The sequence below is a fragment of the Colletes latitarsis genome, chromosome 1 (genome assembly GCF_051014445.1).
Source record: "Colletes latitarsis isolate SP2378_abdomen chromosome 1, iyColLati1, whole genome shotgun sequence".
Taxonomy (NCBI): Eukaryota; Metazoa; Arthropoda; class Insecta; order Hymenoptera; family Colletidae; genus Colletes; species Colletes latitarsis.
The window spans coordinates 53,848,252-53,865,539 of NC_135134.1; the positions used below are offsets into that span (position 1 = coordinate 53,848,252).

Sequence of the window (17,288 nt, forward strand, 5' to 3'; positions counted from 1 at the left end):
TTTAAAAAATATTATTTAATAGTGATTTTTGCATATAAAAAATCTCTTAATCAACTGCCTCCTAACCAACATTTATAAATATATTTTAATTTATAATTATTCTTGTATATTGCAAAAAGTACGAAATCTTAACCAATCAGACGTCACTTGCAGGTATAGCCCTAAGGGTAGCGCTCAAGTCGCTAGTACTGTGAACGTGGCTGTATAAACTGCTTTGTATAGTGCCTTGCGCAATTTGTTGTGCTTTCGGAAAACTAATTTGGTATATCGAAAATAACGATAACGAAAATACGAGCAATTATAGAAATTCACTCCGTATTCTTGATTGAGACACGCATAACGTCTACATAATTGCTGGTAAGTACACACATTTCTGAATAAATTACGATTACTCGTTACCGGTATTCGCAACATTTTATTTCGTATCTTCGTCATGTATTTTAAAAGACTGGATTAAACTAATTGTTAATTCTTCAATATTTATAAGGTGTTCTGCATAAATGAAATGTCATCGTTATTTACAGGCCGCAAAATGTCGACTCATCTTGGACCAGAGATTATGTCACGGCTCAAACCATTTATTGAGCTGTGCGTGATAAATCCTTCGATATTAAATAATCCAGAATATGATTTTTTAAAATCATTTATTGAATCCTTTGGAGGAACAGTACCCAAAGGTAATGCAGAGAAATCACCGAACAAAGAATCAGAAAATACAGAGGACCTCAAAATGTCAGAATGTGAACCAGAATCTGAATCAGAATCTGAATCAGAATCTGAATCTGAAAGCAATGAAAGTGACACGGAAGTGGATATAGGTGACTTGAACCTGGATATGAGTGGAATTACGAGTGAGTATAATAAATATCTGGAGCATTCCTAGCAAACGGCCCGTTCACCGATCGGGGTGAGTTATAGGTCATTCGATTCGTCTAATTCAGTATATTATTGATATGCATTTCGTTATCTGCGGAAATTCGTTATTTTCTTATAAACTTGTCGTAAAGTTACAGCAGAAAAGTAAGGTTAAGTACAATTTTTGACAGGTTCACAAGTAGAAATAAGTGACTATCGTTGCTATGTTCATGTTACAAATTATAAATGATTGATCTAATTTGATAATGCTACATTGTCAAATGGGAATTTGTAGAACGTGTATGCATAAAAATCATATTTTTACGCATAGACTTTTCATGAGTCGATCAGGTAGACAGTATGTGCAGCAACAATTACTCCCCCACCCACCCATATAACCCAGACCTACTCGGACAGTACTTATAGTTAGACAGTACATGCAGCAACAGTAAAAAATGTTGCCACACCCCTCTGACACTGATTACGGGTAGACAATATAATAAATTACAATTGTATGTAGTGCGTTGATTTAACTTTTTTTTATTATTAAATTTCATTATCGTCTAGATCTGGTATATTTTCATTTTCTACAGAGTAAAAAGAAATTTCAGAAATTTCTTTTATTATTTGATTAAATAAATCATCCTTGTTTCATAAAATAATTCCATTGAGAAACAGTATTTTTGTTCAATTCTAATTCTCGTATTATGTGGTACTGTTCAAAATTATGGACTAACATGTATGTTAATTTTAATACTATTTCATAGGAAAGTTTTGTTTTTGAAAACCATGGTCCACGTTTTACAGAAATTTTTATATCACAAATTCGCTTTCTTTTGCCAGCATTGGCAGATGCTGGAATTGTTCTTCTACAGCGCCAATTTTCATTTACCAATTTCATTGTATTTCCACACTGTAGACAATTAAGATTTTTGATACACATATAATTATGAGCAATGCTATATTATTATATAACTAAAATAAAACAAAAATACTGCACAGCAATTGGAAGGGTAGAGTAATCAGAAAATCAAGAATACCAATTTGTTGATGGAGGTTTCGTTAAAAAGTTATTAACGTTTAAAGTTCCGCTCATACTGAATTTTTTTCTCGAAAATGCGCAGGATTTCGAGGGTATGTCTATTCACCAAAAATGATTGTATTTGACCCCCGCAACTGAAAATAATTTTTTCGCCGAAAAATTTAGGCACCTACCCCCTGTCGATTTTTCTTAAAAATTCGTTTCTGATTTTTAGTAATTTTATTTGACATCCTACAGAAAAGTTGTCTAATACTTTAATTTAAGTTTATAAAAAAATATCGAATTTCCGCAGATAATGAAATGCATATCAATAATGTACTGAATTAGACGAATCGAATGACGTATAACTCACCCCGATCGGTGAACAGGCCGTTTGATAGGAATATACCGAAATCTTACCTTACAACCAACAGAGGAAGAAGATGATGAATCTCAAATCAAACGTTCTAAATCTGTATCAGCATTTTCAAAAAAAGATTGTAAGAAAGCCATAGAACTCTATACAAAAGCAATTGCGTTGAAGCCACGGACATCGTTACTTTATACCAAACGTGGACAAGTATTCTTGCTGTTGAACAAGCTTAATGCTTGCATACGCGATTGCAATCATGCTTTGGAACTAAATCCAGACAGTGCAGGAGCTCACAAATTCAGAGGAAGGGCCTATCAGTTGCTAGAGAAATTTGAAGAAGCAGCTGTCGATTTGAGACTTGCTTGTAAATTTGACTTTGATGAACAGGCTGATGAATGGCTGCGCGAAGTTACACCAAAGGTAAGTACAGTCCTATTAATTTAGTACCCACATAAGTGACCGCGGTTATACCCACCAATTCTTAGAAGCCAAGCGGCTTCGAACATCGATTATCGATATATTGTATATGTGGTTTCCGGTGCCAGCTATTATATCTCACTCGCACTTATCTCCGTTGAATACTGAGAAGTAACCATGCCCACATAAATGATCGCGGCCGGTCTCGAGCGTGGTGACTTATGTGGGCATTACCGTATTATGTTTTTAACTTTTGTGAATAATTTGTATTTAGGACTGAGATGTCGCATTTACACAAATGAAAATCACAACACACATTCCTATTCGAAAATACATAAATTAAACCTACTTATCTTAAATATATAAATTAACATTTACATAAAATAACAACTTATTTTCACTAGCGAAGTAAATATTTTAATATAGTAAACGTAATTAAGATATTTTTTTTATAACTTGGATGACAATAGTAGTGACTGTAATAGTAACAATATCAGCATTTTTGCATATCTGCAAAAAGCCAATCACACGCGTGAGCATTAACAACACAATGCAAACTAAACAATTATTTTATATGTGGTGTTTAATTTACACCAGGTACATTAAAAGTCAAACGTTTTACTAAATCAAAACAATATATTCATTTACATCGAAAATATAGTCTGCATATTAACATGGGAACATGTTATCGAGTAACTAATCATATATATTTTTTTTTTTTTTAATAAATATTTTATAACTTTTAATAAGAACACAATTTGTTTATACAAGGTATTTCACAAAAGCCTCGAAAAGAGATCATTCTTGTCTCTTTCTTAATGGAAATATTTTATATATTTTATCTTACATACTTCTAATATGTAAGTAAATTCTTGTTTCCGTCGCGTGGTATTCAGACGGCTCAAGTGTCACAGTGCTGTATAATAGTTGGCATAACTATTACACTAAGTTTCAAAGAAGTCTATCGCGCGAGTTCATTGTATTCCCAACTTTTCATTGACGTATTAATAGGACCCACTATTGTCGTGATACGTTTTCCAAAACTGCATGGATCAAAGCTGTGTCGAAACACATTCGAGGAAAACTCACTGTCCATTTTAGATCGGAATGGTAACACTCGTATTGTCTCCCAAACACAAGTAGCATCTTGAAATCTTCGACTTACAATCCACCAATGCACTTAATCGTATGTTGAGTATACTATCGTGAATGTACGGTTTTCAAATACGCAGTAGCTTACCTGCAAAACCAACAATATACCATCATACTCCGAAACTGCATCTCCTCCTCATCCATAAATGAATTGTCTAGTACATCGCGCAAGGTTGTGTTTCAGGAGCTCTATTTAGGTCTCGCATTCTTCGCTTCGTCTAGGACCCAGTTGAATTTTTATCTAAGGGCAATCCAACCCTACGTTTTTCTGTTTCAGGAAATAAAGTTCTCTGTACCGCCTCAAGTATCGAGCTTACGCTAACGTTCGTCTCCTCTCGCGTCTTTGGTTTTTATTATTTTTGTACAATTTGCTCGCGCTCCATACGTCTTTATGGCATCGAGAGCTCTGTTTCGCAGTGTTGAATCACACTCAACTAGGAGGACTCGTCTCGTATTCGTGCATGACTTGTTCCACGGACTTTTTGTATTTACCCACGAGCTCGGGCAAGTCGTAGGCGATGGCTACGTCGAGTCTATTAATCGGGCATCCACGGAAATAGGTGCATGTAGAGCTCAACAGGGGAAAGTCGTAAAGAGGATTCAGTCGGAAGAAGTCTCGATAAACATCTGGGTCGGGCAAATCGTAACGGGATATATTTTTTAGCGTGCTCAGGCCCTCGTAGATGTGATAGTCTTGGGGATTCTCGATGATTTTGTCGCTGATCTCCTTTTTGTTTCCGAAAAACGTCTTGTGATTGTAATACGTGGTTAGATAGCAGTCTACCATTTTTGCATGATTGCGCACTCGTACCTGTAATCAGAAAATATATAAAGTACGACGATTCGAGGGGATGATCGACATCGTTGACTGTCGAGAACCGCGTTAAATTCGGCGGAACAACTCACAGCGAATCTTCTAGCGCTCGCTATCTTGTGCTCGACTCGTTTGTCAATGGCAGTACGTAGGTCGCGGAGGAATGCACGCTCTTGAGCATATAACAACCTGGTCGGTGCACCGGCCTCGTAAGGTAACGACCACAACGACGTGGAGTACATTATAGGTGGCTCAGCGCTGGACATCAGCGGCGATATGTTCCATATTAAAGCCCCTTGCACTCTCATGAGCTCCTCTGGCTTCACTTGATCAGCTTTGTTAAGAATGATGCGTGTCTGTTTCGAAAGTTTGTGGTTACATTGTGTTTACGCGTTGTAAAGGTTGCAGCGAAAGCTTACCTGGTACTCCTTCCCCTTCAATTGGTCGAGGATCGCCTCGGTCTCCGGTCCAACATCCAATTTGGATGGATCGTAGACTAAAAATATTATGTCTGCACGGTCGATGAACCACTGACACGCATCGTTAAACGGGAACAAACGTTGGACCTGTTTTCGGATTTCTAGGATTCCTGGTATCTCGACGATATTGACCTGGTGGCGTATTAATAGTATACAATTGTATCTGTTAGAGTAATACAATGGTTCTACTCGAGGGAAGACACGACTTGAATGACTGTTTCTTGGATAGAGTTGGAACTTAGAGGTTGATAAGTCTCTAGAATATTAGCACATACACGTCCCTGTAACTTTACTGGTTGGTTCAAGATCAGTTGGCTGTTCAAGGCCACTCGAGTGCTGTCCCCTCCACGTCGCTTGGCAGGCTAGTAAATCGTAGAGAAGCAAGTCGACGTGGCATAAAAGTAGATACCCTTGAGTGTAATCTGATTTTAGACCGTAGCCCTATCTAACCCACTGTGACTCAAAGGTAATTTGGTTTGGGTCAAGTTTTGAGCTTTGCATGTAATTTTATCATTTTTAATTTGGTATTCCAACATGGAGCAATTGTATTCGAAATTCAAGTTCAAGGTCATCCCAAAATCCTGACATTACAGATAATTCAATTTATCTTTATGGTGGTTCTAATAATCTAGGATTTTCTCATCCAGGTCATGACCTCGCTTTGGTAGAACCAACAATTTATTTGATACGCGATTGACTCACTTTTTCCAACAGCTTGCTGTCGAGTCGTAGACCTTTGAGACGATCGAGCATACCCTGTCCGAACTTTTGCAGACCGGAGAACGTCCAATCGGCGGCCAGCTGGGTACCGTCAAGGATCTCCTCTTCCTCTCCGTGCATTAGAATATTGAAGTAGGCCGGAGACGGTTCGGCTCCTGTGTCATTTCCATTTGGCGTTTTGCATTGCTCTTCTAAGCACTCTCTCAAATCACCTAAACACTATCTGTATATTCACGCTCCTAGCATGCTTCTACTGTTAACTCTGTAGCAATTTGGTTTTTAACAAGGCTATCGTAGGCGTGATCAAGGCCGACTGGGTTAAGCGTAAATGAAGTAGGATGAACAGCATCCCTCGCACAAAAAATTCACGTTTCACCGTTACTTACGCACCTGTCCTCAACGATGTCCGTTTGTACTCGTTCTCGAGCAAGTAGTTTATGATGGAAGATTTCCCGCCGCTCCACGGACCCATGAAGAGAACCAGCGGCTTAGAGAATATCTCTGGGTCTACGAAACCACGTAATGTCAGTAGAAAAAGTACTTATTTGGTGTCTTCGAAGTACTCACCGCCGAAGTGCCTGTTGCTCAAGTCCCTGTACTTGTACAGGGATTCCAGCGGTTGGATGGCGTTGTCGTACACCCTCTTCAATTCCTTGAGAATGACTTCTCCGATTTTCTGAATGGCTCGTTCCTTGTCTTCGTTCTCCTCGTCCAACTTTAGTAATTGGTTGATATGATCGCGCGGTCGTAGATTCTCCGGCACCTCGATCTCTTGAATCAGGTCTTCCTCGGGGGTGGGTTCCTCCTCCTCGCTTTCAGTCGCGTCCCCGGATCCCTCGGTCTCGTCTCCGGAGTCTCCTTCGCCTCCCTCTTCGCCAACTTCTCGCCTACCGCGAGATTTCGCTTCCCCTTCGGTTTCTTCCTCCTCCGATTTCGCTTCCTCCTCCTCGGCTGATTTTTCCTCCCCCTCGGTGGATTTCGCTTCTTTCTCCTCGCCGGATTCACCGCCATCTTCTACAGATTTGGCCGCGTCTTCTTCGGATTTATCTTCCTTACCTTCCTCGTCTGCTTGACCTTCGGTGCTCTCGCCTTGACCCTCTTCACTCTCCTCCTTTCCTTCTTCTCCGCTTGCCTGTTGTTCCTGCGACTGAGCTTCCTCGGTCTCCTCGTCAGCACCAGCTTCCTCTTTAGAAGCAGCCTCTGCATCTTCCGTAGAAGCTCCTTCCTCCTCCGCCTTCGAATCCTCGTCCTCCGCTTGCTCCTTCTCCTCGTCAGACTTCACATCAGCTTCGTCGGATTTCTCCTCGTCGAGTTTCGCGTCTTCAGCCGATTGTTCCTCGGTCTGTGCTTCTTCGTCGGATTTTCCATCGTCCGCTTGCGCTTCCTCAGCCGATTGTTCCTCGGTCTGTGCTTCTTCGTCGGATTTTCCATCGTCCGCTTGCGCTTCTTCGTCGGATTTTCCATCGTCTACCTGTTCCTCCCCTTCCTCTTCGGATTTCTTCTCGTCCGCCTCTGTTTCCTCGCCAGATTTCTCATCCTTGTTCTCCTCGGTTTGATCCTGACCCGAATCCCCAGTATCTTCGTCTACTTTCTCGGGAGACTCGTCCTTGTCCTCCTCCGTTCCTGCATCAGCCTCGTCAGACTTGCCTTCCGCCTGTTCAGTTTCACCTAGACAAGTAATACAGAATATACTCTTTAGGATCCTCCTTTTCCGTCTAACACCAATATTTTAGTCTTGGCGTGTACCTTCTTCGGTTTCATCCGCCTCGACGCTTCGTTCTCCCGCACCTTCTGCGCTTTGATCAGCCTCAGCTGACGCCTTGTCGGTTTCGTCCTCAGCTTGTTCGTCGCTTCCCGCGGTTTCTGCCTCTACCGACTCCTGTTTGTCCTCCTCCGTTGCCAAATCTTCCGTCGAAACATCGTCTGTTGGCTCGCCATCCTGAAACGAACACGAGTCATTCCCTAGATTCATTTTTTCGCTTCTATAAATTCGTGCGTTTGGAGACGATGTCTTACTTCCTCGCTCGCAGCTTTTCCTTCTTCTTCATGACTCTCTTTATCGGCGTCTGTCCCAACCTCGGCACTGGTCTGCTCCAAAGATCCTTCAAACGAAACATTCTAGAAATTGCTGTGCTCCGGTTGAATATTCGACAACATTACCTGTACCGAGATCCTTCAACGCCTTCTCAATGTATGGTCGACACAGATCCTCCGGTGGCACCTCTAGCTCTTCTTCGCTTTGCACTCCTGAAACACGAAGTTTACGCTCTAAAATCCGATTCTAAATAACTTAGCGTGTTTCTCGATCGAGAAGAATGGTCGCTAAACAAACGACCGGGTGTTGTAACGCGTCGACGTGGAAATATGCGAAACACACGATCACGCGGATCACGTTAATAATGTATTTGCGACGATTTTACGATTGGCTTGATTTTAATGCCGATTCTACGGCTGCCAGGAATTTTCATCAGGAGTTCTCGCTATGTCGAACACGCGGTGCCAAAAGAAGGCGCGGAGTATTAGATAACGCGAAGCTTAGCAGAGGGTTTAACGCCACGCGACCACCAAAAATACCTGACCCAGGTGACGCAAGATCTTGTCAAAGTCGTTACACACCGCGTGCTCGGGCAATGACAGGTGTTCATGAAACAACAACCGTGATTCGATGTCAAAAAATCGTCGTGACTGTCGACGAAGAATTCTGGAGAACGGTGGAGAACCAAAATCACTTTGAAACTCTCAAGATGTATTGTAATTAAGAGCCATGTACCAGGATCGCCTCTAAATTATTAAGAAATGGAAGTAGAACTTCGTACCGAGTGAAAAATGAACGACGCTGTTGAAGAATTTCGAAGAACCGGGAACGAAGACTGTAGAGAGCTAAGATCGAGGACGAACAACCAAAATTACTGTCAGTGTACATCACCTTGAGAATGCGAGCAAACGCAAGTTCCTCGAAAATATTCCAAAGTACTTCGTGTATCAAGTTTCGACCCATTGCATCAACTGTATTCGTCAAGTGAAGTCGAGGAGGCACGTTGGATGCGAGAAGCTTTGGCATTTCAAGGTTGAGAGCAATGGGTCGCGTTTGGATTCGTCTCATTTCGCGTATTTCCTCGTGAAATTTCCTTGCTTTTTTTACGACGCGTGATCGTTCGGGACGAGGCAGTTATCCGGAATGTAAAATTTGGCGTCACAATACGTGGCAGATGACGTAAAATCGCGGTCGATGAAAACGTCGATATCATCTTTCTAGGCAGTACCTGGGACCAGGCCGGTTTCTAAGTTTAGCGGCGAGTAGGCGGCTTTGAGTCGAGCAACACTTGAAAATATTTATATATTCGATGAGCGAAACGTATTTTTATCGGTTATTCGCCACGATAGAGTGCAAACAACTCGTGTATCTCTTCCAGAAATTTGAGAAGAATTAGCCTCCTCGTTAAGGTAATTGACGATCGATTTATCAAACTAATATTTGACCGGATGAAGAAATAGATGGGACTAAAAATAAACCGTGGAAAATGATTGTGCGTAAATCTAAAATTCTACTCTCCGCGAGGGAGATTCGTAAATCGGGAAAAATTACGGTTACTCGATAGGTAACGTAATTTTAAAAGTGTAATTGATAGACGCACTGTGAGAACAAACGGGAAAATACGCTGCTTACGTTGCACCCAAACCGTAAATTTTCATTATTACATCACACGCGCTGGTACTTTTGGCACGAGAGATCGGTTTAATCATTTTACGTGCTACGGCCTTTTGTTCTCCGCAAAGAAAACACCAAACTGCACGAGATACACAGTGGTTTTCATTTTACAAAAGCTTTCGGAACGTTCTAAATATGCATTCCTTTTGAAATTTTGCTCATCGGATTTGAGAAACGAGCTATGCAGCATGACGTTTGCTCGTTATTAATTTTAGTCCCGTGTGGTCTGCAAGGTAGCACATTGAAATTGTATAGTTGTAAAATAATCCACGAAAATGTCAAGATACAGGTAATGGAAGCAGAGGTAAGCAGTTGTCGTTTGGCAAGCATAGCCACCAAGGATAAAGATAGAATCCGAAGTCTTGTACCGTGCTCTGCGGCATGTACAGCCTTTAATCCTTTCATTAGAAAAATCGAATCGGCTTAAAAATGCATTATTCATTCTCTGTACATCGGCACGTGTGATTTCCCAAAACGGTAATTTCCAAATTAATTTATGAAGCAACGTACAATTATAATGGAAAGTAACACTAGTAAAATGTTATTTACACTGTATGAAAAGAATAGTAGTAAATATTTAGTTCCAGAAGTTCCGTAGTATTTTATTCTTCACACTATTTGATTTATTTATAATTGATTCGATAAACTAATAAACTTTGGCGCGCGTACTTTATCGCAAACGTGAATTTTCAATATTATTACTAGCAGTATCCTTTAAATATCACTTTAAACGGGAATTCGCGGTTAGGTTTACAGAATTTAGAACGAATCTGGCACGGATTTATGCCCATCCTTATGTAATTATTTGCGAGTTGTTGACAGTCGGTTTCCATCGATTCCCAAAATAACAAATCCTTGGATCCACGATCAAGACTTTTTACCTTGCCTCGCCTCGCCTTGCTAATTCGATTAAAAACATTCTCAATTTTTTCCGTAAATTCTCGATTACGCTTGGCGAAAACGTGAGTGTCTTTTTTTCGAAATAGTTGGTCAAAAATAGCCGAGTATCGCGCGCGGAGCTTCTAGACTAGACCAAGAACTTCTGACCCTCTCTCGTTGCTTCTAAATTAAAATAGTCGTTCGATTCGATAATTTCAAGCAAAAATACAGCGTCGAGTTCTCGTATCGACTTATTGGATGATCGGAAATCATTGTGTTCCGCTGACGTTGCAACGTATCAAACGTTGAACTTTCGAGCATACGTCACGCCCATCGAGGCAAAGTATTCTTCCGTTAACGGTATATCGTCGTGACGAAGGTTCATGACGCAACAGATCGCAGGTTCATCGGTTCAATCTTGCGTCTGCTCGATGCTGAGAAGGCCGAACGAGCCAGGAAACCGATGACGCAGACCAGTAACTTTACGTAACATTGACCTTCGTCGATCGTCACACGTTCGTCAGCACTTCGACCACATCATCGACCACTAAAGCGTCTAGAAACCTGGCCGTGCCGCAAAATTCGCGTCTTCTCTCTCAGAAGTTCGCGACGATACGTTTCGATCATCGAGATCGATCGCAGGAACCGAACGAAAATCCGAAAACCGTCATCGATGCTCGTCAAAAGTCGCGACGCGTACCAGCGAAACTGTTGATCTTTATTTATACAATTAACGCAAATAAACGAGTTCGAGGGCGGGGACCAGGTGCATTCTAAAAAAGTTGTCGCACGACCGCCTGTTAAAAATAACGCGACAACAAATGACGGTATCGTTGCGCGAATTTGTTTTGGAGCACGCCGCGATCAACGGCAGAAACGAGACACGCGCACCAATTTTAGGAAGCAGAGAAAACATTGCACGTTTTTTCTCGCGTTTTCGATTAATTTTCTTTGGTGAATCTGGAAACGAAAATGTACTGGCACAAACGATTGAACACTCGTATTCGACTCCACAGTCAAGATCTCAGTTTAAATAAACGCAGGAAGGAAGTTGGCGTAGGAGTTTCACTGTCACAATAATCCTAGCATACTCGGGCACGTGATCTCCCATTTTTTGTTCTAGATTCACCAAGAAAAACAAAAGGATTGATGAGAATCACTAAAATAGGCATGTGAAGGAATCTCTGGCACTTTCAGGTTCACCAAAAGAAAGGACGTTGATCGAAATCGACGTCTCCACTACTACGACTTTATCTGCAATGAATTCCATTACGCGATACTCTGATTTGATCGAAATCAGCGACTCCGTTGTGACCTCTCCTTACATAAAATAGGTGCGAGAGAGAAACTGAGGAATTCTACGATCACAGTAGACCTAGAACGTCCGTGCACTTCAAGATTCACCAAAAAAGGAAGGATAACGACCCTAGAATCGATGAGCCCTTTCCGATCGTGGAAAAGGAAACAGGATACTGGTAAAACAATAAGCAATAGGAAGAAAGCGTGCACGGAACGACGTGATTTCGTTCCCGTGTAACCGAGCGAAAAGTAACGACGACGGCGCAAGGTCAGCAACAGGGGAGCCTCGGTGGAGGAAGCAGGCAGGAGTTCCGGTGGGGCCTACTCACCCTGTAAGGCGACGGCTAGAAGGGCCAGGAAGAGGCCCACGAAGAACGCGGGTCTCAGCCGCGAGCCCGTCATCTCGTTTCACTAGGCACTACACGATGAGCCAGGGCTGGCAGCTCGTCTCACTCGATAGTCGCCTTCGACTCCAACTCGCCCGCGAGGAACTGGCATTGTCACTACCGCCAAACCTCGACAGACCGCCCCTCTACTTCTCACCCCACAGCCAGACGACCGCGCGCTATACTATTTTCTCCGGTTTTTCTTTTCTTTTCACCTTTCCGCCGAGACTCCGCGATTTTCCCGATCGACCGACTCTGGACGCCACCGAACGGACCTTCGAGTTCCAGCCAATGAGTTCGTATTAAAATTAAACTACGAGAGGTTCGGAGAGCTCGACAACCGAGAGAGGGGCGAGTCCAAGTGACTTTCAGAAGGTCGAAGACCAACTCGTTCTTCTTCTTGCGATTGGAGTATGTAAGAAACTTAACTAATGGCCCTGCATTTGAGAAAAGATGGCTGTGGTATAATATTTTAAGTTAGAACTAGGTGTATACATTTGTTTTCTGTATCTATAGGGGCAATTTCTGGTACCCCGTGCAGTAGAACCTCGGTTGTTGCACGAGGTTCGTTCGCCTAACGAGTAAACTTGAGGATGCATAGGGGCCATAAGATCGCGTCTAAAAACGTTCCTCCGCTCGAGGATTCGAGAATCAGGTTTACGACGAATGTTCGAGGAACGTTTCGCTCTTGGCACTTAACATTGTGATCGCGAAGCAGATCGCCAGACACGCGAAAAACGGTGCGAATTCGGCTCCCCGGAGCATTTCTTTTATTCGAAACGCGGTGTGTCTGCAAATTCAGAATTCGAAGTTCGTCGGGCACGCGAGATCGCTGTCGGTGCCCGTCACTAAATCACCGAATCTTTATCTTCTACAATCCGAAGATACTGGCCGTAGTGTCGCAGTTTTAAAAATACCTCCTGGCGGCCCGGTTTTCTTGGGTTTGCAGGGTCTACTTGGCCGACAGACCGCTGAGACATTGACTAGCGATCGCACGTAGATCCTGCACACGTTTCGACCTAACGCAACGCGTCATCTTCAACCTCGTTTCCGTCGACCGTGCTCCTCGCGACTCTTCTTTTCGTTTACGACGAAAGTCGATTGTTCCTCTTCCGCTGTATCCTCCTGACAAACGTACGATCGTTATCAATTATTACAAGAATTAACGGCCGTGTGCGCGTGACTTACATTTAGAATAAGAGTCGTAAACATTGATCGAAAGTCTCAGCCATTGGCCAATACAGGCCAATTCTGTGCATTGCTGTCAGTCGATTCCTAAAATACATCTGTGATACGGGGACAAGGTCGTCATGGGGATCAAAAGAGAAACGACTGAAAGGAATTTATATTTCGCGCGTTCCGAGGCACCGGTTAATTGGCTCGTTCCACGACCGGAAACGCACCCTGTGCACCCTGTCCATACGCTTTTATAGCGATATTATTAAAACAAACATAAATATATTTACACTTTCTGTACGAGTGTAATAAATTTTGGCAACAGACTCTTGTCTTGTCTGATCTACGATTGCTGAATCTACTTAAATCTAAGTTCAAGATTAAACGAATGCACCAATGTATGAAATACGCGTATTACTCGCGTTCCTGGCGATGTTCGGTTCATTCTCGTTTACAGAAATCCCGTTAATCGTTTCTAGATGTGCGGTCGTCGTATCGTAAGGGATATTCGAAATTGTTGCGCGCCGGGAATCGAAGAGCGAGCTGGAAATTGCGAGGGCGTTTTGGAGCTTTCGCGGTAACGTAATATCAGGAAAATTCCAGTCGGGTCTCTTATTGCAACCGAACGTGGTTGCGAACCGCGTAGCAAAGAGAAGAGATTCGCGGCGAAATGCGTGCGCTCGGACAGAGAGGAGCGTCGGGACGACGGGCGCCTTTATATTTAGAAGCCCGGGTCGCCGCCGTATAAGGTGGTGGTCCCTCGTGCAAAAGTTCTCGCGATCGTTCGCTCTCTCCTTCGCTATCTCCCGTTCCTTCTTGTCCTTTCTTCTTATCTGTCCATTATTCTCGCGTACTATACTCGATTGCCTCTTATCTGTCGCTGTAAGGTACCTGTACCAACGATTGGCCATCTTGAAACATCAGGATATTAATGCTATTATTTTAATTCAAAGTACACTTGCTTCTATCGATTACGATCGATCGAATTTTTTTAGAACAGCCTCTTTTACATTAGATACCAATAGCGAAAGATTTATTCGTTCTAAGTTCGTTGACTTTATCTATTTATGTGCCGCGAGCGGCACAAAATTTGATGGTACACGGTTGCACTATGGCGCGAAAGGTATTCCGACTCCCAATTGGTAGAACGCGAGTGAATCACCAACATCAATCTACTTGTTCGAAATCTCTGACAAATTTTACGCTGACAGTGTATTTTTTGAAAGCCTCGTGAGAAGCTCTCTAGAAGGGCCATCTTTATTGACCAGAACGTAAACTAAAGTGTTTATAGGAAAGATTGCTTACACGACCAAAGAAAATATACATGTTTGACATTTTATATGATGATAAAAGGATTGTTCTCGTTAATATTTTTATAAATAGAATGATATATTTCAGTTAATACAATGATCACATTAACCATAAATAACAAACATCACGTTTATATGAGGGAAAAGGAATCCTCCTGACTCCTGATAATTTCAATTTTTTTTATTTACCAATACCAATTTGGTATCATTCTCATTTTGAGCAACTGAGATTACATGTTTCAGTTATTTATACGAACGATGCAGATTACTAATATCGCAATTGATAATTGACTCCAATCACAAAACATTAAATTTGTAAATGAGAATAACGAGAGCAGGAAAAATGGAGATTCTACAAACGATGTTTGCTGGCCAAATTGGCCGCTTCGCGATCTATAATAAGCCCGTAATCGTATGAGGTCACAATGTATCTTGGACAGACCTGCTTCGTGTCATTATGATTTACTGTTTGGAGAATCCTCCCAATCTTGGTAAATTTCTGAACAATTTTCTGTCGAGAGAACTTTTCTTAATACTGTTCTACGAGCACAAGAATAGCAATTACTGTCTAATCGTGATCGTAATCGTAATCGTAAATCGTGATACGTGTAATTTCAGCGTAGCAAATGCGATCCAATTAACGTTTTGTCCGACTCTGGTGTAAAGTAACGAAAATATTTTCGACCGTTGACTTTCATTTTCAGGCTCGGGAGATCGAGGAACAGAAACGGAAAATGGACCGCGAGATAAATGAAAAACTCGAACGCGAGAACCAAGAGAAATTGAAAAAAGAGCAGGAAAAAGTAAAAGTTTGCGAAGACAATTCCCGTGCTTCTCAAACCGAAACGGGAGAAGACTCGAACTTCTTCAAATTCCTCAATGACCCAGACGTTCTCCAAAGTTTACGGGTACGTACAATCGGTTACATCATCACTCTGTTATAGCGTTACAATATCGATGCAGTAGAAGTTAGAAAGTTTTCTGAAAGTATAAATTTTTCAAGCATTGAAATGTTGTGATATTGAAAATCGTAATGTAAGATCGTCATGCAATGGAAGTTGTAGTTAGGTTCTATTCTAAACAGTGGTAGTATACGTAAGGGTTAAAGAAATAGCTTCTATCTCGACCTGCTTGTCCACTCAACAATCCAAGAGTCGATTTTCGTTTCAAGGATCCGGAAATAAAAGCTGCCTTCAAAGAAATCGCTACGAATCCAACGAATATTTTAAAGTATCAGCATAATCCGAAACTAATGGCGTTTATTAACAAGATGACTTTGAGCTTTGGGGGAGTTGGTGGCATGCCAGGTGGTATGCCTGGTTTCCCGGGTGCTGAAGGTGCATCACGACCGAGTGCACCAAAGCCACAACCGCAGGACGACGATGGCCTCGATTAAATGACTATGCTCGTTCGCGAAATTCCTTCTCCATTTATCCTCCTATAATAATACAGCGCTCCAGGTCCCTTTGTACTAAAGCGATCCACGCTCAGAACTGCTCGAATTATAAATCTAGTTGGAATCTAGTTGACTACTATTTATTCGAAATGAACTATATTCTGAAGGGAATCAATTCCAGAATTATGCGAGAGTAATGTAACTATAGTAGTTCGATTACAGAGTATCGAAACGATGATCGTATTTTAAATATGAAGTATATCAATGTTTGTTACTAAAGAAACGTCCAATACTCCCGTGTACCAATAACATTCTTCATTATACTTGTCAGTTAACAAAGTAGTTTTGCTACGTTCCAGCTCGATTCTTTTTAAAGAAAATATTCGTTGATATCGAAGAGAAGGAATCATTCTGGTGTTTTTTTATCTGTTCTTTTTTTATTATTTTTTTACCCTAGAGTTCGTTTCTATTGCATTCTGTTTTTAATTTCGTTTCGTAAGTGTTAAACATATTTTCGCTAATTACAGTCGACTGCTGTGTGATTAAGCATTCGTCTGACAACGAAATATTTGATTGTTTTTTTTATTATTATTTTTATTATTATTTTATATTACTTAGCTCTACACTTGCTACACGCTATCGCCTACGTTAAGCGTTTCACGCGACACTTTGTTCACTTTGTTCGAAGAAAAATAATACTCGATGCGTTGATTAAAAATGAATACGTTCTCGCACGGTACATTGAAAAATATACATGAAATTAGTTTTCAACGTGAAATGTACTGATAGATCTTCGCTGATCGATAAGAAGACAGCTGATCCAAATTGTACATACCTATAGAAGAGAAAAAGTATGCTTTTTGTGAAACATCATGAACAAACACGATGCAAAATATTCGCTAGACCCACAGTTTCCGTATTTTTATAAGTGTCCGTGAAAGACAATGAAATATAATTTCAGACGAACTTGGTTAATACGATACGTTACTCTTAAATCCATTATCCTTATTAAAATATTTTTTAAACGGATTCTCAGTTACTCGTTAATAGAAAATGTACTTCATTATAATTTAATAGGAGTATGATACGAATAGTGTGAGTCGAGTACTCAACGTACGATATAGTCCTTCGAACATGCCTGTTCAAACGTAACTGTCATACTATATAGCGTGAATTCAATAAATACATCATACAGTTCTGTATAAATATTCAAACTTCTTATTTACCAGAACAATCGTAATAAATATATACAAAACGATCCCAGGGATCGCGTACGTACGAATTTAAAAAACAAAGTTAGTC

At 41.3% G+C, this 17,288-nt stretch overlaps 2 protein-coding genes across 3 annotated transcripts; one reads left to right on the forward strand and one right to left on the reverse strand.

Annotated features, from left to right (window-relative positions):
- Positions 1-195: 195 nt before the first annotated feature.
- On the forward strand, positions 196-17,209 carry LOC143351567 (putative protein FAM10A4). The gene is made up of 5 exons (XM_076783278.1): positions 196-357; positions 525-851; positions 2,311-2,669; positions 15,295-15,498; positions 15,762-17,209. Exons 2-5 carry the CDS (start codon positions 533-535, stop codon positions 15,984-15,986), a joined length of 1,107 nt encoding a protein of 368 aa, XP_076639393.1. The 5' UTR covers positions 196-357; positions 525-532; the 3' UTR covers positions 15,987-17,209.
- LOC143342886 (uncharacterized) lies at positions 2,908-12,270 on the reverse strand. Of its 2 annotated transcripts, none has more exons than XM_076767614.1 (10): positions 12,048-12,270; positions 7,992-8,078; positions 7,848-7,933; positions 7,578-7,770; positions 6,399-7,499; positions 6,222-6,338; positions 5,814-6,043; positions 5,052-5,243; positions 4,725-4,988; positions 2,908-4,629 (listed from the first exon to the last, which is right to left on the reverse strand). In XM_076767614.1, exons 1-10 carry the CDS (start codon positions 12,118-12,120, stop codon positions 4,249-4,251), a joined length of 2,724 nt encoding a protein of 907 aa, XP_076623729.1. In that variant the 5' UTR covers positions 12,121-12,270; the 3' UTR covers positions 2,908-4,248. The 2 variants fall into 2 exon arrangements, with proteins under 2 accessions (XP_076623729.1, XP_076624549.1); XM_076768434.1 differs by having other exon boundaries at positions 5,814-5,986; positions 12,048-12,263.
- Positions 17,210-17,288: the final 79 nt, after the last annotated feature.